Source organism: Trachemys scripta, chromosome 11 (genome assembly GCF_013100865.1).
Source record: "Trachemys scripta elegans isolate TJP31775 chromosome 11, CAS_Tse_1.0, whole genome shotgun sequence".
Classification (NCBI taxonomy): domain Eukaryota; kingdom Metazoa; phylum Chordata; order Testudines; family Emydidae; genus Trachemys; species Trachemys scripta.
Window position 1 is genome coordinate 8,800,793 of NC_048308.1, and position 23,796 is coordinate 8,824,588.

The 23,796-nt window shown below is 43.4% G+C and overlaps 1 protein-coding gene across 1 annotated transcript in view; it reads left to right on the plus strand.

The window, feature by feature from the left end:
• SLC49A4 (solute carrier family 49 member 4) overlaps positions 1 to 23,796 on the plus strand; it is a 127,157-nt gene that overhangs the window by 80,854 nt on the left and 22,507 nt on the right. Inside the window, exons 4-7 of the mRNA XM_034785220.1 lie at positions 2,466 to 2,595; positions 10,024 to 10,132; positions 10,984 to 11,051; positions 17,581 to 17,708. Coding sequence (XP_034641111.1) covers positions 2,466 to 2,595; positions 10,024 to 10,132; positions 10,984 to 11,051; positions 17,581 to 17,708 — 435 coding nt within the window. The remainder of the gene's footprint in view (positions 1 to 2,465; positions 2,596 to 10,023; positions 10,133 to 10,983; positions 11,052 to 17,580; positions 17,709 to 23,796) is intronic.

Sequence of the window (23,796 nt, forward strand, 5' to 3'; positions counted from 1 at the left end):
CAACGGGAGCTGCGGGGGCGGTGCCTGCAGACAGGGCAACGCGCAGAGCCACCTGGCCACGGCTCCGTATACTACGTAGGAGCAGGAGTGGGGTCATGCCGGCTGCTTCCTGGAAGCCACACGGAGCGGGGCAAACCCCTGGCCCCGCTGCCTGGTGGGAGCTGAGGGCCAGATTAAATGGTCTGACAGGCCGGATGTGGCCTGCGGGCCGTAGTTTGCCCACCCCTGATCTAGAGTATGGTATAATGAATGATGGTAGTGACAAAGGCAAACCTATTATTCTTGGTAGTCCTGGTGGGGACAGCAGTGCATCAGCTTTGTGACATGTGAGAAACTGATTCCGTTCTGGGCTCCTAAACCTCAGATAGAGCTGCAAGTGTAGGGCACACAGGACTAAACTGATATGAGGGTCCTTTATTACCTGGTAGCAGTGACCCCTTGGTTTTTGGCCACCAGGTTATTCAAATAATTTAAAAAATGACCTAAGCATTACTAGAGCATCCTAGAGAAGTTGGCTCTGATGAAAAGGACTGTCAGGTAAATCTCAGCAGTTCCCCTAAATGAGAATAGGCACTTGTAAAATACCTGCTCTTAAAAATATTAAATCAACATGGTTTACATTTTAAAAAGAGTTAAACCTTCTGATTTATAGTTAAACTATATAATAGCTAAATAGTAGTGTACATTAGCCAATCTCCAGATTTGTCTCTAACCAGATGATCTTTTGGATGTGTCCACATGTAATTCTGAAATCTTGTTTTGAAAGTGGAATAAAAGGCACTTTAAAAAAAATTTGTTATTGTCATACCTTGCTTCCTTTTCTAGGCTTCACCCCAGTATCACAGAAAGTTCTTCTCTTCTTTTTAAGTCTGGGTTTATTCAGTTACAATACAGCCAATTCCTTATTTACCATTTATTTCCTTGAAGGCAGTAATGTACAGCAGCATAGAACTTACTGTATTTGCCTAGAGGCACTGGTGTTATAGTGTACAGTGGGGGTAGCTAACGTGTCCTTCACCCTCAAAGACAATCCTTTTATGATGAGACAGCAGTAGGAAAAGGAAACACGGCTTCGTCCAAAGTGAATCATTTAGTATTTGATGCTGGAGAACAAAATGGTCAAATCTACAAGAATTCACCCTCAAAAGAAATCCTATGTGTTTATAGTTTTTTTCCATACTGAAACAGTTATTCTGTTTTTTTTTTCCCCTCACCTGGTCCGTTCAGATTCTGTGTATCATTTACTTTTCACTTTCATGAATTATTTTCCCCTCATTTGGCAGAGCAGTTGGCAAAGTGCCTTCTCTCTCTGTATTGACTTTATTTAAAAAAAAAAAAAAAAAAAAGTATTTAGAGAGGAGGAAGCTAAAGCAATCTAGTACCCAGCACTACTGGATTTCTAGATAGTATTTCCAGGTAGTACTGGTGAATCACTTCTTTGTAATAAGATCCCAGGTGCTCCTCAGAGGACATAATCCATAGCTATAGGGATTGCCTATACAGTAGTAAAGAATCCTGTTTTTAAGAGTTTAGGAAAACTAGCATATTAGGGTTAAGCCTGTGAATAAGGAGAATGCTGTGTAAATTGTAAATGCCTATAAATGTTAGATGGGCTGGAGGTTGATTAACATTTGTGGCTTTTTCTCAAAAAGTCTAATCATGAGACTTGCTGAGTGTCTCATGCAGGTTCAGGCCCAAATGGCCACACTGAAATTTCTGACAGACAGACCCACTGCTGTTGAGCAAAAGCAGCATCTGCAAACAACTCTGTTTCTTCATTTCTCTCCCATTTGTGTCCATTCTCTCCTTGGGGCATGGCTGACTGTACTTTCCTTCTTACGTTGTAAATCTGTCTGTTACCACAGTAACACACTCTGTGTGTGCTGTCTCTTGTTGAATTCTTTTTCCATGTCTTCTTCACTCTGTGCTGTGACTATTGAAATTCATTGCTCTAGGGCTTCCCCAAGTCCCAGCTGTCCAAACTCTAGCATGTACTGCTACCTGTCTTCTCACACAATGAAAAGTAACCTCATCACTGCCCTCACGCCCTCAGAATTATCCAGTTGGGTCCAGTTTGATGATATCCTCCTTGTGTTTAAAACCACAAGCAGACCTGCTCTAACCGGCCTCACAGACCTTGTCCGTCTCTGCACTGGCCTCCTTTCTGTCTCTTCGAGTAGTGTTATAACTGTTGATGCAAAAGCCTTTACCTCAGCAGCTCCTGCCATTGCCAATGACCTGCCTATATCTATCTTCCTACTTGACTCCTAATCTTGCTTAAAAATATATTCCCTTAATTCCTCTTCCTATTGTTTTAGATCTATAGTTCTATTATTGAAGTTTATAAAGCATTTGGCATACAATTTTTGTATGAAATAGGCTAGATAACTTTATTGTATTAAAATAAGCTCTCACTGTTAAAATCCATCACAACGTTAAACTGGTTTTTCTTAATTGTCTCTTAGAATTTGGAATGGTCTCCCTGATATTTTCTGCAGCACTAGCCTACTTCCCATCACGCCCTCCATTTCCTCCCAGTGTGGCTGCAGCTAGTCAGCGGCTCAGCTATAGGAGAAGTTTTTGTCGGCTATTAAGGTAGGTTCTCCTGGGGACAGCTTAGGTTTACAGTTCAAAGCCAATTCAGCTTTTTTTAAACCTACATTTAAAAAGCAAAACAACAGAACATGTGCTTTAATCTTTTCGCTGAAGAACAAACAAGTTAATTTGTAGTGCCTTGTAATCAAATTAAATATTAATACATAGACATGAAAGAACACTAGATGTTAAAAAGTGGAGTCATTAATTATTAACTATTTTCAAAAATATTGCAAACCACATGTCAGAGTCATTTAGCATCAACATCACAGCCTCTAAATATTTTTGTTACAATGAATACAAGACAATTAAAGGGATGTGCTCTGTAAAGTGTTGAGGTAATTTAACATTGTGAATAACTGAGCATTAAATTGTTTTCTTCATTTTCAGTGCTCTTAAGCTGCCAACATTGCTCATTATGTTGGAATAACTTGGGGTCCAGTTCCCCATTCAAATGTGAGCCCCACAACCCTTGCTATGATGAAAGAAGTACGCAAATGCATCTAAAGCAGAATTTGTCCTATTGAGTCCAGTTAATTGCATATGGTGTTAAAATGCAAAATGGGGGAATGGAAAATAAATCATATTGCTGGACAAGGTCTCAGATTAAACATTTTCAGTGTTTTTAACTTTGTTATGAAGAAAATGTCCTAATGCTGCTTCCTTTCTCCCACCTGTGGTCGGTCTTGTGTATTTAAACTGAAAGCTCTTCAGGGCAGGGACTATTTCTTTCTATGTGCTCATATAGCACCTAACACAATGGCATCCTGATATTAGGTGGGTCCTCTCGGCACTGCTGTAATACAAATAATAAGTAATATTAAAGGCCTGGATCCCGTAACTGATAGCGCAAAGGTGAACTGTTATGCCCATGCACAGTCCAGTTGACTTCAGTGGAACTCTGCTCATGTGCAGCAGTCTACCACCATGCTGTCAGTAGCAGGAATAGAATCATTGTGTAAAAGGGACCATTTAGGATGGAATATCTGTGAAGCTTTTTTAACTAAGCAATTATTAGAGAGCAATAAAATACTTGTCATAACTCTGTGCCTTCTTTACTTGCATTTAAAGCCTGCAAAAATTATTCCTCTCTTCTTCTTGTTCTTAGGGAAATCATTTCCAATCAGAAATGCTCAATTTCTGCTATTTGGAACCTGGCTAAGGCTATGTCCAAACTTCAGTTAGACACCCATGGCTGGAGTCTGGGTTCTGGAACCCTTCCACCTCACAGGGTCTTAAAGTCTGGGCTCCAGCCGGAGCCCAAATGTCTACACTGCAATTAAACAGTCTGAGCCCCACCAGCCCGAGTCAGCTGACACAGGCCAGCTGCAGGTTAATTTCAGTGTAGACATACTCTGTTACCAGAAGGTGTAAGGCAAGATAATCACCAAAGTGTGTCCTTTCTGGAGAAGGTTGGCAGTGAGGGAGGAGAAGGTGAGAACAGAATTGGTCAGTTAATCTGTAACATGACCTACTTGAGGTATTAAAAAATAGCAATTCCCTTGAGGGCACTGAGCACACTTATTAATGCTGCATTATGAGCCTAAACTGCTATAGGGAGAGATCTTGCCTGAGGGATGAGTTGTAAAAACGTTACTGTCAAATAAAAACCCAAACAACAACTGATTCTGCAGGTGAAATATAAAATTTCTGTTGACCGTATTCCGTTTGGGAGCCTTGTAACTAATTGGTTGTACACAGTACAGTAAACACTGGATCTGGAATACTTATAGTGTCAGCTAGTGAACTGCAAAACTCTGAATTAACAACTCACCTAAACCTTTCTTAATAAATATATCTTGCAGTTAAATAGTGAACTTATTTGTGTTTTAACACATTGCTGTCAAGAGTCAGGATTGTCTATTGCTATTAAGTAAATGTTGTATCATCCTCCCCTTATGCATTCTTCCATGCTGTCCCTTCCACAAGGCATGCTCTCTCTTCCTTTGTACACCAAACAATTGCCATCTCATCATTCAAAACACACTTCTCTTGGGGAGCCGTTCAGCAATAATCCATCAAAGAGGAAGGATTTATAAAAGAACGGAATCTGCTGTGCTGTGAGAGAGATCCATCATCGGTTGTGTTAGACATCAAACCATGTTGTCTGTCTAATCTACATTTTGTAGTCTTTGAGACAGGGACTCTTTCTTCTGACAGAGCTGTGTAAATTAGGGATACTCAGTTGATGAACCCTGGAGAATCCTGACTCCCTGGATTACAGAGTTAGTGTCCCTATTTTGAGATTACTTTCATATGTTGCTGATATGCATATCTGTATTTGATACATGTTGAGCCTGTGGGCTAACTCACAAGTCCATACACCAAAAAACACTTCAGCCATGAGTTTGTATCTTTTTGTTCAGGGCTTCAGTTTTATTTCTTCAAATATTTTTTTCAATTTATTTCTTCAAAATAAAACTGTTTAACATAAGTTCAACACCTCAGTCATGTCCTTTACCTCTGATGTGGTGTCTTCTTCAGGAACCTGTGTACTCCTGGCAGCCCACCTTCTTGGAATCAAGGTGAGCCTCTCTGCTCCTTTCTACTTTGTAGTCTGCTCCCTGCAGGATTACACTCCACAGGCCAGCTACCTGGGAGTCACATATGATCTGGGTTCTTTCCCCTGACATGAGGATTCCTCCAGGAGCCTACCTACTCCCTTCAGCTCTCGCTAATAACGGAGTTTCTTGCTGACTCTTATGGAGACAAGGTGATCTTCAAGCAATCACCAGATCCCAGTCTCACAACATCAGCTCGTAGGCAACTGAATATTCACATATGGGGCTCAACTCAACTCAATGGGCCACCAATCTTGTTGCAATACCCTAGTCAAGACTGGGAAAAATACCCTTTCTTAGCTCCTTAGTTTAGCAATGTTTTTTTTACACTGAAACAGGACAAACAGCATGTCCTAGTGCTTCAGTAGGAAAAAAAAAAAATCCCAGTACCTGCAAATAGTTTAAAATATTTGTGTTTCAAATTAACAATAACAGGTTTAGTTTTAAAGCAGCTTGACAGTATTCGCCAATTATATACATTTAATATTTTGAAGAACCTATGTAAACTATTCTAAAGCTCATAAAACTAAGGACTCTGTGTATCTATTGCTCCTTTATGTACTAGAAGTCATAGCTTCACATGACATCTACATCCAGAAAGGAGGCCACAGAATAAGGTTGGTGCTAAATAGACATTGTCAAGGTTATTGCCAGGAAGCTGATTGACTTTGACAGGGCTCCCGTCTGAACAGTCTTGCCTTATGGAGTCTAGTAGTGTGCAATAGTTTTCTTTTCTTTTCTTTTCTTTTTAAAGCTGATCCATATTCCAGGAGAATGTTTTAATAAAAAAAGGTTGATGCTAACTTTCCCATGTCATAGGCATGTATATATTATGATGGGAAATAATGTGGGTGCAGTGGTTGATAGTGTGACAGGCAGCAATGCGCTTGCTTTTTTGTACAATTTTTGGATGGAGTAATTGCAAAGATAAATACACATGGCCAGATTCTTGGCTATATTCACCTTTGCATTACCCCCTAATGCTGGGGCTGCTGAAAACAGAGCCAGCCCCCAGGTGTATGTTAAAGTAGCCCAAAGGCTGCTGCAACTCATATTGTCTATTAATAGGTCCATGGAGACAAAATGACAGCTTAAGATTGGCATAACATAAGATTGCCCCAGCTATGCACCCTTTTCTCTCCTCAAGTCTCTAATGCTGGTACAGGGGGTGGCATAGGTGACTGTCACCAGAGGAGCCCCTTACATAGATGTGATTCTCATGGGCTGGATACAGCAGCTTATGGCCAGAATCCATTGGCAAAATAGCCATACCACAGCCAAGGAGCTGATTCATAGCCAAAAGGCAAGACGATCCAGATGAGACCACCAGCAAGGTAGGTTACAAATTAAACTCCCCTGTTAGTGTCTCTTTTCAGTCTAGAAGGAAGACTAGATATGCAATCATGTACCCAGAATTTGTGACTATTTGACAGACAGTATTTTGGAACAAGTTCAGTCCCTTCTTTAGAAAGTGCCCAAACAGGTAGAACATTTTCCATTGTGTTTTATTCTGCAAGCATTGACATACCTTCCAAATGTGAAATGTTAAATAATTTTGGAAAATAGCACTGAGTACAAAAGGCAATCTGCCCTCTTAGACTCCAAGAATGCACAAGGTAGACCAGAGTCAAGGAGGAGAAAGTGGGCCTAGTAGATGGCGGACAAATGATGGTAGAAAACACTGTAAATGCATCTTTAAAATTGTAGTGAGAACATGAAATAACCTTACTCCTGTGTTTAGGCTTTCTTTGCACTGTTTTATTAAAAGAAAATTGACAAGTGGTATTGGGAGAAGGCCATGTTTATGTAATGTAGTTGCGTTGCTCGAGAATAGGCTGTGTGAAAGAAAAAGGGCTCCAGGTAAATGTTGGCTATGTTCTTTAGATCTTCTTATGGAATAAAACAAATGTGACCTCTGAAATTCTGAACATTTCAGAGAATGTTCTAAGATCTTTTCCTCAGCTTCAATAGTTGTGTGAACTAGCAAATTGCCCCTTCATGTCTAGGGAACTGGTGCTGATCAATTTCAGTCCTATGGAACCTGCTTTGAGGGAGGCCTTTTTGTGGTTACATGAACATCCTTTGGGTAACTACCTTGGACAGAGTCCTAAAAGTAAGCGATAAAATAAACACTGTCCAAATCTTAGAAATACTAGGGTTGCTGAATGTAAAGGCACCATTTTCTATCTTCCTCTTTATTCCAAAACTGGAATACTTTAGATGGAGAGCAAGCTGCTCTCAGTAGAGGTTTTGTGCATGCTGTCAGTTACAGTAATGCTGTTGCTTTAGGTGATTGTTTTAGGACTCGTCGTGTCAACTCCTGTTTAACTTTGTAGGGTGCAGATGATGACAAACCTTTTGATTGTTTCACCTTCAATGAACAGTGAAGGTGAATCTTTTTAACTGAAAAAAATCCTGATTTCTTTAGAAGAGATTCTTAGTCTTGTGTGTGTATTTGTCTCTCTCTCTCTCTCCACCGCTTTTTATGGTTTAAATTGCTGATGTTTTCCACTCTTGCTACTGTTCCCTTCTCCCTCTTCCCCAAAGAAAGAAAAAGGCATTAAGTACTATTAGCTGAATAATATGTGTAAACGTATTCAGAGTATAGTGTATTTGAACTGGAGCCCTGTTTCACCCATAATGTTGACAGTAATTTTGTCTCCCTGAGGCAGTGATTCTGGGTTCTAAGTTTGCACATTGTTGGTTCTCATTCTTGCCTGAAATTTCAGCATTCTTCTTTCTGTTATCTTCCTTGAAAGTTGAATTCAGAATTCAAATGGCATTGGCTTGTATCCAGATAAATACCCAATCTCTTTCAAGACTACCATGAGTGCTTCTTACAGTTACACTCTTCCACTGGCTGGTTTAGAGTACCTTGTTAACTATAACTCCATTTGTCTCCCCAACACTCCCAATGTGAATGGGTCACAAACACTGTGTTAGAATCGTAGGACTGGAAGAGACCTTAAGAGGCCATCTAGTCCAGTCCCCTGCACTCACGGCAGGACTAAATATTATCTAGACCATCCCTGACAGGTGTTTGTCTAACCTGCTCTTAAAAATCTCCAATGATGGAGATTCCACAACCTCCCTAGGCAATTTATTCCAGTGCTTAACCACCCTGACAAGAAGTTTTTCAAGCTAAACCGCCCTTGCTGCAATTTAAGCCCATTGCTTCTTGTCCTATCTTCAGAGGTTAAGGAGAACAATTCTTCTCCTTTCTCTTTGTAACAACCTTTTATGTATTTGAAAACTGTTATCATGTCCCCTCTCAGTCGTCTTTTCTCCAGACAAAACAAACCCAATTCTTTCAATCTTCCCTCATAGGTCATGTTTTCTAGACCTCTAATCATTTTTGTTGCTCTTCTCTGGACTTTTTCCGATTTGTCCCCATCTTTCATGAAATGTGGCACCCAGAACTGGACGTAATACTCCAGTTGAGACCTAATCAGCGCGGAGTAGTGTGGAAGAATTACTTCTCTTGCCTTGCTTACAACACTCCTGCTAATACATCCCAGAATGATGTTTTTTTGCAACAGTGTTACACTGTTGACCCATATTTAGCTTGTGATCCGCTATGACCCCCAGATCCCTTTCCACAGTACTCCTTCTTAGGCAATCATTTCCCATTTTGTATATGTGCAACTGATTGTTCCTTCCTAACTGGAGTACTTTGCATTAGTCCTTATTGAATATGAGGAACATATGAGGAATTTCTGAAAAGTTTATTGCTTACAATATTGACTTTTTCACTGTACTTTTCTATGATGCTTCTACAGAAAATGGGAACAGCAACATTTAAACAAGTGGGGATTTCAAATAACAGGACTGTATTCCAAATACATTCGTTGGAGGAAAGGTGTTCTACTGCTGAGCTAGAATTCTTGGGTTCTGTTCCTCTTTCTGCTGCGAACTCACTGTCATCTTGGGGGGAAATTACTGAAGGCATATTTTCAAATAAAAGTACCTAAATTGTGCCAACATAATACATGTGCGGAAGCAAAATAAGACAATTAGTTTAAAATATGTATTTACATGTGCAAAAATGGATAATTATACACACACCCAGTTTCTGCTTCAAAATTATCTATGTGCACAGTTTTCTTTTACATGTGCATATTTTATGAGTTTAGCTTGGGCTCTTTTATTGTGGAAACATGGAAAAATACTTAATCTAGTTCACAGGGAGGTTTGTTTGCCGGAGTGCTTTGAGATCCTTGCATAAAAGTTCTGATATAATTGTAAATTGTTGTTTATGTTTTGCATAAGTATTCCAAAGAGTTGGATTATAATATTTTTATGTTTTTGTTTAAGTAGAAAATAAGTTTTAAGAAAATAAATTTGTGATGTGTAATGCAAGTGACAAGCTGGTAGGGCAAGGAGAGAATGCAGTAAATTTCCTTTTCTCAAAGAAAGTAAACAGCAAGAGTACCTTGAAGAATATGAATCTCTGAATTTATATATGAAATATGCTTTTGTCACACTGAATTTATGCTTTTTGGTTTTTAATATGTTAACACTGCATAGACTGTCAATGTAATAAAATAGCATAAGAAACTGAATTTCTTGTGAAGACAAAGAAAGTCTGAGAGCCTAGCATGTTCCAAAAATCAAGAAGGTGCCATTGATACGCACATAGTAAATGCTTTTTCTTTAATAACATGGTGCCAGGCAGTAACTTCTCAGCCCTTGGAATTTCAGTGAAATAGCCAAATACTATACTTGATTTTTCTGACTCACTCTTTAGATGTCTACTTTTCTTCTTAATGGGCGGAATATAGATTCTAGGGTACAATTTACTCTTGAAGTTAATCTGAGCCATTTCTAATACAAACAGCAGCTAACTGCATATATGTTGTCTTCACAGCAATTTCCGTTTTTTGATGATTGCGTTAGCCTATGCTATACCGTTGGGTGTTTTCTCTGGCTGGTCTGGTGTTCTGGACTTGATATTAACACCAGTTCACGTCAGCCAAGTAAGTATTTACATGCAGCAGCTGCTGTATTTCATAGGTATTTTGTTAGATTTGTAATGGTGTTTGAGCTGATGTACATATTCCCTACCTTAGTTTTTCTCACTGTTTTCTGGAACTATCAATAATATACGCACCACTTCACTACTGAAATATAAAACAAAACAAACTTTTAGCATTGACATACCAAAAGTTATTGTGGCTCCCCCTGCTGATTCTACAGTGGCAGTTCATATTTTCAGAGCGGTACGCACCTATTGATGTTAATAAAGAGGCAAATAAATAAAAGGGAGTAGTGTTGGCTGCTGTACCTTCACAAATAGTGAAGGAAAAGAAAATCAATGTTTGCCAAATTGAAAGGACAAAATCAGTAGAGAGAGAGATTTTATTTTTAAGCCTCTAATAGGGTATCATAGAAATCCAGATGACAGTCCCCAGCAGATTCCAATATAAAGAGAGGTCACATTCGGGACATAGACTATTTGACCATATCCTTTCAACTAAATTATATTCCCTTTGAATTTCTTAGAAAAGTCCATCAGTTTTTTTGCTAGGATTTGTCAGTAACCCCCCCCTTCACTCTTCCCCCCACCTCCTTTTTTCAAAGTACACTTCTACCCCAATATAACGCTGTCCTCAGGAGCCAAAAAATCTTACTGAGTTATAGGTGAAACCGTGTTGTATCGAACTTGATTTGATCCGCCAGAGCGTGCAGCCCCGTCCCCGAGGAGCGCTGCTTTACTGCGTTATATCAGAATTCGTGTTATATCGGGTCGCGTTATATCGGGGTAGAGGTGTAGCATCTTGTTTTCTCAGCCTTAACACTTTCATTTCCCCATGCTGTTTCCCATCAGGTGGATGCAGGCTGGATTGGATTTTGGTCCATAGTTGGAGGCTGTGTTGTTGGCATAGCAATGGCAAGGTAGGAATAATGATCTCTCCTTCAGTTCTTCATTTTTCTTCACCTGTAATGATCACTTAGGTTTTTAAGACTATAAACTGAATTTATTTCTAATCATTAGTGAAATATTTGAGATGGCAAATATGACTGTCTAAGATGATGTATTGTTTCTTTTTGTAATTTGTATATTTCATGTTACTGGACTACATGGGTTAAAAATGCCATTTGCTCACTCATCAAGTTTAAGAAGTCATATTGTTATGTCTGAGAGTGCTTCCCATCCGCTCCCTTTCAGGGTAGCCTTGTGAGAAGGAGGTTGCCTGATCTTGGGAAGAACCAGTTTAGCGCCTCTGAAAAGCATCAAAGAACATCAGTGTCTGTTTCCTGCCAATGCCTGTCTAGCAATCTGATCCACTGTGTGTTTGATGCTGAGAATACAACACACTTCCCACATACGTGGACACAGAGTGTTCCTAGCATCTCTCCTCCTGACCACCATGGGTGTAGAGTGACCCTCCCCATCAACCATCTGAGAAGATGTGCATTTATGAGTGAAAAAGTGAGAATAGGAATGCCCTTCCCAAACCAAGCTACCAGACTCTTTCCATCCAAGCTTTGTTTAAAAAAAAACAAAAAAAAAACAAAAAAGCAAAAACCATCACCTTCCTTGCGGCTCTTGAAACTTAAGTTAATAAAAAATAGAAAACCACTACATTACACTCATCTCTGGATTTCCCAGTACAATTCTGTCTTCTTTCCATCCATTACCGAGTTCCTGATTCTGCAATGAATGCTGCACGGGTGCAGGAGTCTGTCTGCACAGACGTCATTGCAGGATTGGGACCCAAAACTGTAATCTCTTTTGGGGGCAGAGACAGTCGTCGTCTTGTACTGTACAACAACAACGTGTATAACTAATAAATAACAAACTGTAGGTTCAATCAAGAACTAGATAAGCTTGTGCAGGATAGGTCCACCAATTGCTATTAGCCAGGATAGTCAGGAATGTTGTTCCTAGCCTCTGTTTGCCAGAAACTGGGAATGGGCGACGGGATGGATCACTTGATGAATACCTGTTTTGTTCATTCCCTCTGGGGCACCTGCTGTTGGCCACTGTCGGAAGACAGGATGCTGGGCTAGATGGACCTTTGGTCTGACCCAGTATGGCTGTTCTTATTGGGTTTCTCCTCTTGCCACCTCTTATTCCACTTAACAGCTAGAAAGGAGGAAGAGGAAAGCTCCCCCACAGACATGGAAAAGGGAAAAAGACATTTGAGCTCACCCACCACAGTACTCGAAATGCTAACTAGCCAAAGAGCTAAATTATACGAATCAAGGGTCATACTCCAATAGGATCCCTGCAGAGGACCCATTGTTTGTTAGCTATTGCTAGATTTGGTTATGACATTTTTCTCCATAGGGAAAAGTTTAAAGCCCTCCTGGCATTTATAAAAGTAGTGTTTGGTAAATAATTACCTATTAATATATGTCCTGTCCATGCAGCAAAAGCAGTATGATGGAGAAACTAGTGTGAATACTCATGCGGAATTCTCTCTCATATGGGCTAGCCTTTGAGGCCCTTGAACCCACTAGAGGGGCACCCTTTGTAGCCTTAAGCTTCTCTAGCAAGAACTTGCTGATTCAGACCCATAATGCAAATCTCAGCCTTTATGGTAAATTAATTTATTTAATATATAGCCTAGTTTTAGTTTCAGAAAATGCGTAATGCCTCTATAACTGCTGCAAAATAGACTGCAAACTTTATAGCAAGGTCAGTATTTTGTAGAGTTCAAAACTTTGCTTTTGAGTAAATTAAAAGAATGCTAATAGTCTGTTTCCAAATATGTCTCTGCGATTCAGGCGATATATAGTTCAAACAGTAGCGTTTGCACACACACACAAAGTGGGCAAGGGTGATTTGTCACTTTTGATAGATGATTCCCTCCTCTTAGGCCTATTCAGCAGGTATCTGTGTAGGATCGAACCAGTGATGACTTTGACTGTAATCTGCTGAAAGTTATAATTAGGAAAATTAGGTAATGATTCTTGTCAAGTATGACAGGCTGATGTATTTCAGTGTCAGGACTGTGACTTACCAGGCAAGCAGCTATCTCTCTTAACAGCCTGTGGTAAGGTGGGGTTTTTGTTTTTGTTTTTAGTTTTTTGAGGGGGAGGGGGTTGTTCTACCAGCTGCTAATTTGTAAAACTAAAAATGTTACAATTTAAGAATGATAGTGTTGCTTTACTTTATTCTCCTCAAACCATAAAGTTTAGATATAATTTTACCCTTTCATTAACATGATTTAATCCTTTAACTGCATACAAAGGGCCTGATTTTTCAAATTTGGCTTCAGTTTTTGATGACGCAAATGGAACCATGTAGATATCTTAACCACCTGCTGCCTGCAATGGTAGCGTTTGTGCCTGCATTTCACTGTGGGTATTAAATTGTGCCCCTTCAAAAGGAAGGCCCATATTGAAAATCAGGATCCAAATCTCTTTATTTTGCTTTTGGTGGTATGAGGAGTTTTTCTCCACAAGGTATATAAATAAATCCTACTTCTCTCTACTCCCCCACAATCCTGAACTAGACATGTTTGGTTAATTTGTGTGATGCATTTTAATGATGGAAAAGTCTGGGATATTTTGGGCAATTGGCAGGTGTTGAACCCTTTGCTGGCAGAGGTAGAATGAGACTGGTCTGAAGCAAAGCAACTTTAAAGAGTGACATTCATGTTTTATTATCGCGCTGAAACATAAATCTATCTCCATTTCCCCAGAATTTTTCTTGTCACGTTTGCTAATGATCTCAGATATTTCTGGATTTTTGTCCTTCACAGCCCAGCATTTCCTTCTGCTTTTATCCTGCAGTGATGTCAAAATGCTGAAATGTTGTGACTTGGTGATAATTTCCCTAGCAACAGACTTTTCTCAGCAACATACATTTAGGCCTTAACTGCAGGATCCAGCACAGGGGGATTTGCTTGGTCATGAAAGATTTTGCCACAAGCACAGGGCACAGTGATATTCAGATACTCACCTACTATCCTGGCTTACCTCTTCTTTAGTACATGCACACATCCACCATTAGTGCTGGTTTGGGATAATAGATGATGGTAGTATATGAAGTTGTGGGTGCAGGGTGGTGTTGGTGTATTGCTGCATGGTTGTAAGTGACAGAGCTGCTGGGACTGGGGAACAAAAATTTTCTTTCTGATCATTGGACTGAGACCAGTGCTGTGAAAAGTTTACAGGTCTTGCAAGCATTTTTACTAGTCATACTGAGTTCACCAGAGGTGAAATACAGGCCCTTAAAGGACTGAGTATGACCGTATTTGTTATGTTTTCTCCATTTTTGTTTAATTCAACAGTTTTGTGAAACTTAGAACCAAATGAGGGGCAAATTTTACTCCCAGCAAAATCTGAGATGCCCATTACTGCTATTAATTTCAACAGCAGCTTATCTTTCTATATTAAAAGACAGCTGCAACTGCTCAGTACAGTAAAGTGGAGAAAATATCTGACTCAATTTTTTCCCACCCCCAATCTGATATTTCATCCATTTTTTTTATTAGGCAGCATATGTAGCCCCGCTCAGCTTTAGAAATGGAATACTGATGTTGGCAGAAAAATAACCCCTCGGACTTTGCTCCATGGGACAAATATGAAGTTCATGTTTTGTGACACTTCTGAGACGTTTCACATAGTTAGTTTAATGACAAAAATACAGAAAAAAATGAATGAATAAATGTGATTTTAAAGTTGGGTCAAACTGATTACTTTCTTCTTCCCCCCTTCAAATCCAGCATGAACAGCTAAACTTCTGCAGTTAGAAGTTAATACTCTATGCTATTTGAAAGCTGGGATTACAAGCTTTAAGATGATATACAGCATTGATTCTAGCTCTACCAGTTATTGACTTCTAAGTTCAGTGTGGAACTGAAATAGAGGGAAGGACAAAATAAGAGGAAAGATGTGGTCTTAAGATCCAATATTTCATAAAACTCCCATGCTAGATAAACTGCTGAACATTACTTAAAGGTGGCATTACTTTCAAGCTGTATATAGTGTTACCTTTTATATCAGGTGGGCCATGTAGGATTGGACCTTAAAATACCCACCCATCTCTTTTTTTAGCAGGGGAAAATAAGGCAATTAGCAAACAAGTTAGGATGTCTTCATCATTCCAAACTTCCTGGACCACACAACCCCAATCCAACAGGAGGATTACAACTGAGCCATGAGGGGAGAAGTTCTTCAGACATAACTTCAGTAATAGCAAGGGAACTACTAACAAATTGAATAACATCTCCCTCTCTCAAATGTTTTTTCTAAGTTTGCACCAGTGTTAAAATCTCTTTTGAAAAGAGCAGTTGCAGTACTAATTGTGTTGTGGGTTCAGTGCTCAGCTGGATTGTTTTTTTTTTTTTTAATAAACACAAAAGGTGCAAAAAAATTGAGTGCCCCAGCAAACTGTTTAATAGATCTTATCTAGTTTTGTATCCAGGTGCAAGTGTCTGAGCATAGGGTTTCTGCTTGCCTTATTTACTGAGACCTCCATCATTGATTCATTTGGGTTTACAAGACCCAACTTATTCTCTTGTTATACACAGCATGTTGTTCTTTATTACAATGACTTCATAGTGATATTAGTATTGAGGATTTGAGAATAACGAGAAAGGTGTGAGTTTCTCCACAAAAATGGATCCTAGCTCTTCAGTCTAGCTTGATGAAATAAATACATATCTACACTTGCACATAATCAAGCAAGTCACCCTAAACTAATTGATCAATACACCCTCAAGTCTAAATGCCACTGACTGGCAAGCAGCCATGTAAGTAAGGATGTGATTTTGTTCTGAGAGAGATCTGCTTTGGGGGGAAAAAATTAAAATTTCCTCTTATGTTTAGCTGCTGAAAAACACCATCTGAACTATCTTTTAAGTTTCCCTTGTAAATATACAAAGTGAGACAGTGTCCCCATTGGCTGAATTGTTTTGAATTATTATTATTATTCATTTTTATTTGAATTACTGTCGTGTTTAGGAACCCTAGTCATGGACCAGGTCCTCATTGTGCTGAGTGTTGTAAAAACAGAACAAAAAGACAGTTCTTGGCCCAAAGAGCTTACAATCAAAGTAATAAATGAGACTACAGGCTGACAGACACACGTGAGGGGAGTATAAATAAACAATGAAACGGTACTAGCCAGCATGATAGGTTGTGTTCTCTGCATACCAACAGGCTAAATGTCGTCAAGCTTTTTCTAGGCATCAGGGCGAACTAAGATTGTCAAGGAGGATAGTGAGTGAGTTTTGCAGATGTTTACAGGGGGCAGCATAGGAGAAAGTACAAAAATACTTGTTTGAAAATTTAATAAGTGGGCTATAAACACTGGCATCATGGGCCAGTCAAAGGCGGGAGTCAACATCTTGATAGCGAATGAAACATGATTGGATGGGTTAACGAAGAGAAGTAGTTTGATTTAATAGAGAAAAGGAAACAAGTTAAATGATGCAAAGAGAGGGGTGATATGGTCAAAGCACCAGGCTAGGACAATTATCTTTACAGCAGCATTCTGCATGGATATGAACAAGGGCAAGATTGCATTTATCAAGGCCAGAGAATAGGATGTTACAATAATTTCACCAGCCAGATGAAAGCCTGGTTCAGAGTTTTAGCTGTGGATGAATGGAAAAGGCCATGTCTTACAGATCTTAGATAGAAAGAATCAGCAAGGTTTAGTCATAGCCTGAATATGAGGACATAGAGGGAGGTCCAAGTCGAAGATGATGCCTAAGTTATGGGCTTCAGCGACAGGTGGCATGGTGGTGGTATCCATAGTGATTGAGAAAGGAGGTAATGGAGAGAGCTTGATGGGGAAGATCAAGATCTCCATTTTAGCCATGTTGAGCTTCAGCTAGCAGCTAGATGTCCACAAGGAGATGTCAGAGAATGGCAGCAAAGAGTTAATTTTAAAAATGTGTTATAATAGCAGAGATGATCCCTATGATAACTGTGATCTGGCAAAAATACATAGGAGTCAAGCATAAGGAAGAGGTAGGGAGTGAGTGTAGTGTTTTATGAGGTTTTGTATATTGGAGCTGTGAAGATACTTTTAAAACAGCAAAGAAATCTTGAATTGTGGTTGTGAGACTGTGGAAAGAGAGATTTCAAAGCAGAGGTTAAACAGTTATTTTCCAGTTTTAGAGCATGGTGTTTATTCAGTTATTTAAAAATAATATGATCCCTGCCCAAGAGGATTTACATTCTAAGAACTGCAAATCAGTATCCTTCCTGTATGCCAATGATCCTGAATTGATGAGGCAGACTTTTTTGAACTTCTGTGGAATCAAGTCAGGCTTCAGTTTAACCATGACAAAAATCACCATTATATATAACTCCTTCTAGCAGTTTCAGAATAAGGTGCAGGGGTCTTTTCTAATTTCTGGATTATATAGTGAGAATGTATTAATTTACTGTAAAGTGTCATGCTTAAATAACTTGAAAAATAACATTTGAATTTATGAGATTTGTGCTTTTATTTCAGGTTTGCAGATTTTATCAGGGGCATGCTGAAACTTATACTTCTGCTGCTGCTATTTGGCGCAACACTGGCATCCACCTGGTTCACTCTCACCTGTCTTACTAGTGTCACTCACCTGCCTTTAACCACAGGTACCTAGAACAATGTAAAACTGTAAAAAGAGATGATTTTTATTGTTCTTTGGGTCTGTTTTATAAACAACTGATTTTGTAGGCAAATATTTGCCATCTTAATTAAACTATATTATGATCTGTTTTGAGAACCCAATCCTGATGATAAATACATTAAATATAATAGTCTGAGTTTTCATCCATTAATTTATAATGATGGACAAAAAAAGGATTTAAAGCTTATTAAATAAAAATGTCTTTGACCAGCTTTTAAAAGCATGATAAAAGAATTAAAAACGTTCACTAAAAACATAATTATTATAATCCAGATTATTAATTAGTACCATTTTTGGGAATAGCTGTGGTTCTGAATAAAATAGTGATGGTGATATTGTGAGTATATGGTAGTGGTGAATATATAGAGGAAAAATGGTAAGTTCTTCTTCGAGTGCTTGCTTATATCGATTCCAATTAGGTGCGCGCGCGCGCTGCGTGCACAATCGTCAGAGAATTTTCTACCCTAGCAACACCCGGTGGGTCGGCTGTGGAGCCCCCTGGAGTGGCGCCTTCATGGCGCTGGATATATACCCCAGCCGACCCAGCGCCCCCTCAGTTCCTTCTTACCGCCCATGACGGTCTTTGGAACTGTGGAGCGCGGCATAGCTGTTCTCCACTCTCCCTAGCTTTACTTGTTCATTCTTGTAGATAGTTGTTGGTTATATACTTTTAGATTAGTAGTTTGTTGTTAATAGTTTTGTAGAGTAGATATAAATAGTTAGCGGGGGTTAAGGGGGCTATTATCTCTCCTTTTCCCCCTGGCGCGCAGCCGGGCTCATGCCCAAGGCTCCTGGCTTTAAGCCGTGCGCGACCTGTGCTAAGCCTATGTCAACGGGAGACCCTCACGACTCTTGTCTGAAGTGTTTAGGGGAGTCTCACCAGATGGACAAGTGTAAGATCTGCAAGGCTTTCAGGCCTAGGACCAAAAAGGAGCGGGACTTTAGACTTAAGCAGCTCCTTATGGAGGCGGCACTTAGCCCAGATCTCCCTTCGGCGCGCCAGGTTCCAGCACCGAGCGCCTCGGTGCGCAGCACCCCAGTGGCAACCTCCGGTACTACACCGCGAGCAGACGCGGATAAGGCCCCATGGCACCGTCCTCCCTCGGCACCGCGTCCGCCGCAAGCCCCTGGGCACCGTTCCCTGTCTCCGGGACATAAAAGACCCCTCAAGACCCAGGACCCTGCCGTCCAACAGGCACCGGCTCCCCCCGCACAGGTGGTAGAGCTGCGTCCGGCTTCAGAGCGCCAGAGGGTGCAGGCATCGTCAACACCGTTGACTCCGGCACTGGGTGTAGGGCCGTTGAGTCCGGTGCGGACTGGCTCACCGCCTCGTCCTTCTACGCCAGAGACTTTTGCAACGGCGAAAGACCTTATCGCCCTCACAGAGCCGGCGCCATCTCAGCCCGTGGCACCGCATCCCCTTCGCACAGTGCAATCCAGGGGCAACCCTGCCCTAATACGCTCCGAGCATGGACTCGCGGCACCGCTCCCGGTCTCGGAGCAGGTCCCGATGCCGCTCGCAGTTTCGGCACCGATCTTCATCTCGGCGCCGGTCGTACTCGCGGCCCAGATCTTCCTTCCGGCACCGGTCTACTTCTCGCCATCGACCTGAGCATCGGTACCAGTCGGAGTCCAGACGCAGTTCCCGGCACCGGTATGAGCGCTGCTCCAGTTCGCGAGGCCGCTCCCGGCACCGAGTCTACAGACGGCCTTCGTCTTCGCGATCCAGATCTGGATCCTGGTACCGGCATGGCCCTCGGCACCGTTCTCGATCCCAGTACCGCTCACCGGCACTGCGCAGAGAACGCTCGCCTGTGGACCGGCACCGCTCAGCACCGTACCAGGACGAGCCCCTGCAATCACGCTCGGCACCACCCTGGCCCCCAAGATCGGCGTCTCGCTTGTCGGAAGGGGCTTCCCGATCAGCATACCCTGCTCAGGGTCAGGCTGCAGATGACCTGGGTCATTGGCAGGAGGGGGCAGAGGACCCTAGACAGGACCCTGCACATTGGTCTTTCTGGACCCCAAGCTCAAGGGGCTCCACCAGCGGCCTCTCGCTCGGCACACTCTGAGCCCAGGGTACCTGAGGCCACCATCTCCCATCTTCCCCCAGGGGGCATGGAGGCTCCAGTGCCGACACCCACGCAAGTCCCAGACCCCGGTGCAGGGGATCCTGCACATCAGGGACCCTTGGAGCCGGACCCTCATCTGGATCCTTTACCCCCTGAGGCGTCGTCCTCATCCTCCCCAGATGACGGGGTGGCGGGTACAACAGCCTCAGGCCCACCTCCAATAGACCTCCGTGCCCACCAAGACTTGTTGTGTAGAGTGGCACGGAACATGGACCTACAGGCTGAGGAGATAGTGGAGGTGGAGGACCTGGTGGTGAGCATCCTCTCAGCTGATGCCCCATCCCGGGTGGCATTGCCCATTATTCGTACGATCCAGGCTAACGTTAATGCCATATGGCAAACCCCGGCCTCCATCCCTCCCACTGCCAGAGGTGTAGAGAGGAAGTACTTTGTCCCCTCTAAAGACCATGAGTACCTCTATACACACCCTCCGCCGTGTTCACTAGTAGTCTCCTCAGTGAACGCAAGAGAGCGTCATGGTCAGCAGGCGGCAGCGCCCAAATCGAAGGAGCCGAACGCTTCGATTTGTTTGTGCGTAAGGTTTACTCAGCGGGGGGTCTGCAGCTCAGAGCCGCAAACCAACAGGCGCTCTTGAGTTGGTACAATTACAACTCATGGAATTCCATGGGTAAATTTAAAGAGTTGGTCCCCCAGGACTCGAGAGAAGAGTTCGGGGCCCTAGTGGAGGAAGGTAAAAAGGCCTCCTTGCAGGCCTCCCTGGACATAGCAGACTCTGCCGCCAGGACACTAGCGTCTGGGATAGCCATGAGACGTGTCTCCTGGCTCCAGGTATCGGGTTACCGCCAGAACTTCAGGAGATCCTGCAAGATCTGCCGTTCGAGGACCAGGGGTTGTTCTCGGACAAGACGGACTCTCGGTTGCAGAGCCTCAAGGACTCCAGAACCACCATGCGCTCCCTGGGGATGCATGTCCCAGGACCCCAGCGCAGGCCCTTTAGGCCCCAGCCACAAAGGTTCTACCCTCCTCCTCCTCGTCCAAGACAGGACTTCCCCAGAAGGCGGGGCCGAAGTGGTAGATGGAGGTCGACCGGCCCCCAGCCCGGTCAGAACCAAGGCCCTCCTAGATCACCTTCAGGACCTAGGCAAAATTTTTGAAGGTGCGCTCGAGGACGGCGTGCCAGCCACTACCCAGGATCCATTCCCTTTCTTTCGTGATCGCCTCTCCCGTTTCCACCGTGCTTGGTCCCTTATAACCTCGGACTGTTGGGTCCTTCGCATAGTGGAGAGGGGATACGCTCTCCAGTTTTCTTCGTTCCCCCCCTCCCATCCCTCTTCAGGTACCCTTCTCACGAGCATCTCCTTATACAGGAGGTTTTTGGGCTCCTCTCTATGGGGGCCATAGAGGAGGTTCCGCCAGAGTTAAGGGGCAGGGGGTTTTATTCCCGCTACTTCCTGTTCCCCAAAGCAAAAGGGGGTCTGCGACCCATTTTAGATTTACGCGGACTCAACAAATTCATAGTAAAGTTGAAGTTCCGCATGGTCTCCTTGGGGACCATCATCCCTTCCCTGGATCCTGGAGACTGGTACGCCGCCCTCGACATGAAGGACGCATATTTTCATATAACAGTTTACCCCCCACACAGGCGCTTCCTTCGATTTGTAGTAGACAATGTGCACTACCAATTTGCCGTCCTTCCCTTCGGCTTGTCCGCGGCTCCGAGACTGTTCACCAAATGTATGGCTGTCGTGGCAGCATACCTTCGTCGACAAAGGATACAGGTGTTCCTGTACCTAGATGACTGGCTGGTGCGCGGCCGCACCAGGGAGCAAGTTCAAACTCACGTCCAGATAATACTACAAACATTCCATGAGTTAGGCATTTTACTGAACAAAGAAAAGTCCACTCTGGAGCCAACCCAGAGAATAGAGTTTATCGGGGTAGTCTTAGACTCCAGACTCGCCCGAGCTCTTGTGCCAGACACTCGGTTTCACACCATCACAAACATTATCCACGGACTCCAGGTCTTCCCGATCACCACAATAAGGACGTGCCTCGGCCTGTTGGGACACATGGCCTCTTGCACTTACATAACCAGGCATGCCAGACTTCGGCTTCGCCCACTTCAGGCCTGGGTATCATCGGTGTACCGTCCTTATCAGGGCAATCTGAACATGGTGGTCACAGTTCCGAACTTGGTCTTGACCTCTCTCACCTGGTGGCTGGATCACAAGGCAGTTTGCGCAGGAGTGCCGTTTCACACCCCACAACCCTCCCTGCACCTGGTCACGGATGCTTCATCTCTAGGTTGGGGCGCTCCCCTTGGGGAGCACCATACCCAGGGCCTGTGGACCGCATCCCCACTAGCTCTGCACATCAGTGTTCGAGAGCTGATGGCGGTGCGCCTAGCCTGTCAGGCATTTCTTGGTCTCCTACATGGCCGTTGCGTGTCAGTCCTCAGACAACACCACAGCCATGTTCTGCATCAACAAGTCAGAAGGAGCCTGGTCATCTCTCCTATGCCAAGAGGCCATTCGCCTGCGGGCGTTCTGCATTGCCCACTCGATACATCTCATGGCATCGTTCCTCCCTGGAGTCCAGAACACTCTAGCGGACCGTCTCAGCAGATCCTTCCAGATGCACAAGTGGTTGATTCGCCCAGATATCATCCGTTCCATCTTCCAGAGGTGGGGATTTCCCCAAGTCGACCTGTTCGCCTTACGAGCCAACAGGAGGTGCCACGTGTTCTGCTCCCTCCAAGGGCGATCTCCGGGCTCCCTGTCGGACGCTTTCCTCCTATCGTGGCGAGACCAGCTGTTCTACGCTTTCCCTCCATTTCCACTGGTCCACAGGGTACTGCTCAAGCTACACAGAGACAAGGCACATATGATTCTAGTCGCTCCAGCTTGGCCAAGACAGCACTGGTACACCATGCTTCTGGAGCTATCGGTACAAACTCCGATCACGCTTCCCTTGTGCCCAGACTTGATCTCTCAGGACCACGGCCGACTCTGTCACCCCGACCTGCAATCGCTCCACCTTACAGTGTGGATGCTCCATGGCTGAATCGGACAGAGCTACGATGCTCACATCCCGTGCAACAGATTCTACTGGGAAGTAGAAAGCCCTCTACACGGACCACTTACTTAGCCAAGTGGAAACGTTTCTCCTGTTGGTGCGAGCAGCGGGCCACGCCCCCCTTGCAGGCGTCTCTTCCACTTATACTTGAATATCTCCTGTCCCTAAAACAGCAGGGCTTGGCAATATCTTCGGTCAGGGTTCACCTGGCCGCTATATCGGCGTTCCACCCAGGAGAACACGCTTCCTCGGTCTTCTCTAACTCCATGGTTGTCAGATTCCTCAAGGGCTTAGACCGGCTATACCTACAGCAACGTCAACCCGTTCCGGCGTGGGATCTTAACCTGGTTCTCTCCAAGGTCACAGGGCCCCCATTCGAGCCATTGGCTACCTGCTCACTCCTTTACCTATCTTGGAAGACATCCTTCCTTGTAGCCATCACTTCAGCGAGGCGTGTTTCTGAGATCAGGGCGTTCACGTCTGAGCCTCCATACACAGTCTTCCATAAAGACAAGGTGCAGCTTCGCCCCCACCCTACCTTTCTTCCCAAGGTGATATCAGCTTTTCATGTGAACCAAGATATATTTCTCCCGGTCTTCCATCCTAAGCCGCACGCCACCCGTCAAGACCAGCGTATGCACTCATTGGACGTACGCAGGGCCCTTGCTTTCTATATTGAGCGTACAAAACCCTTTAGGAAGACAACGCAACTCTTCGTTGCAGTGGCTGACCGGATGAAAGGTTTATCGGTCTCCTCGCAACGTCTCTCCTCTTGGATCACGTCCTGCATTCATGCTTGCTACGACCTGGCCGGTGCCCCGACACCATGCCTCACCGCCCACTCCACGAGGGCCCAAGCCTCCTCAACTGCCTTCTTGGCTCACG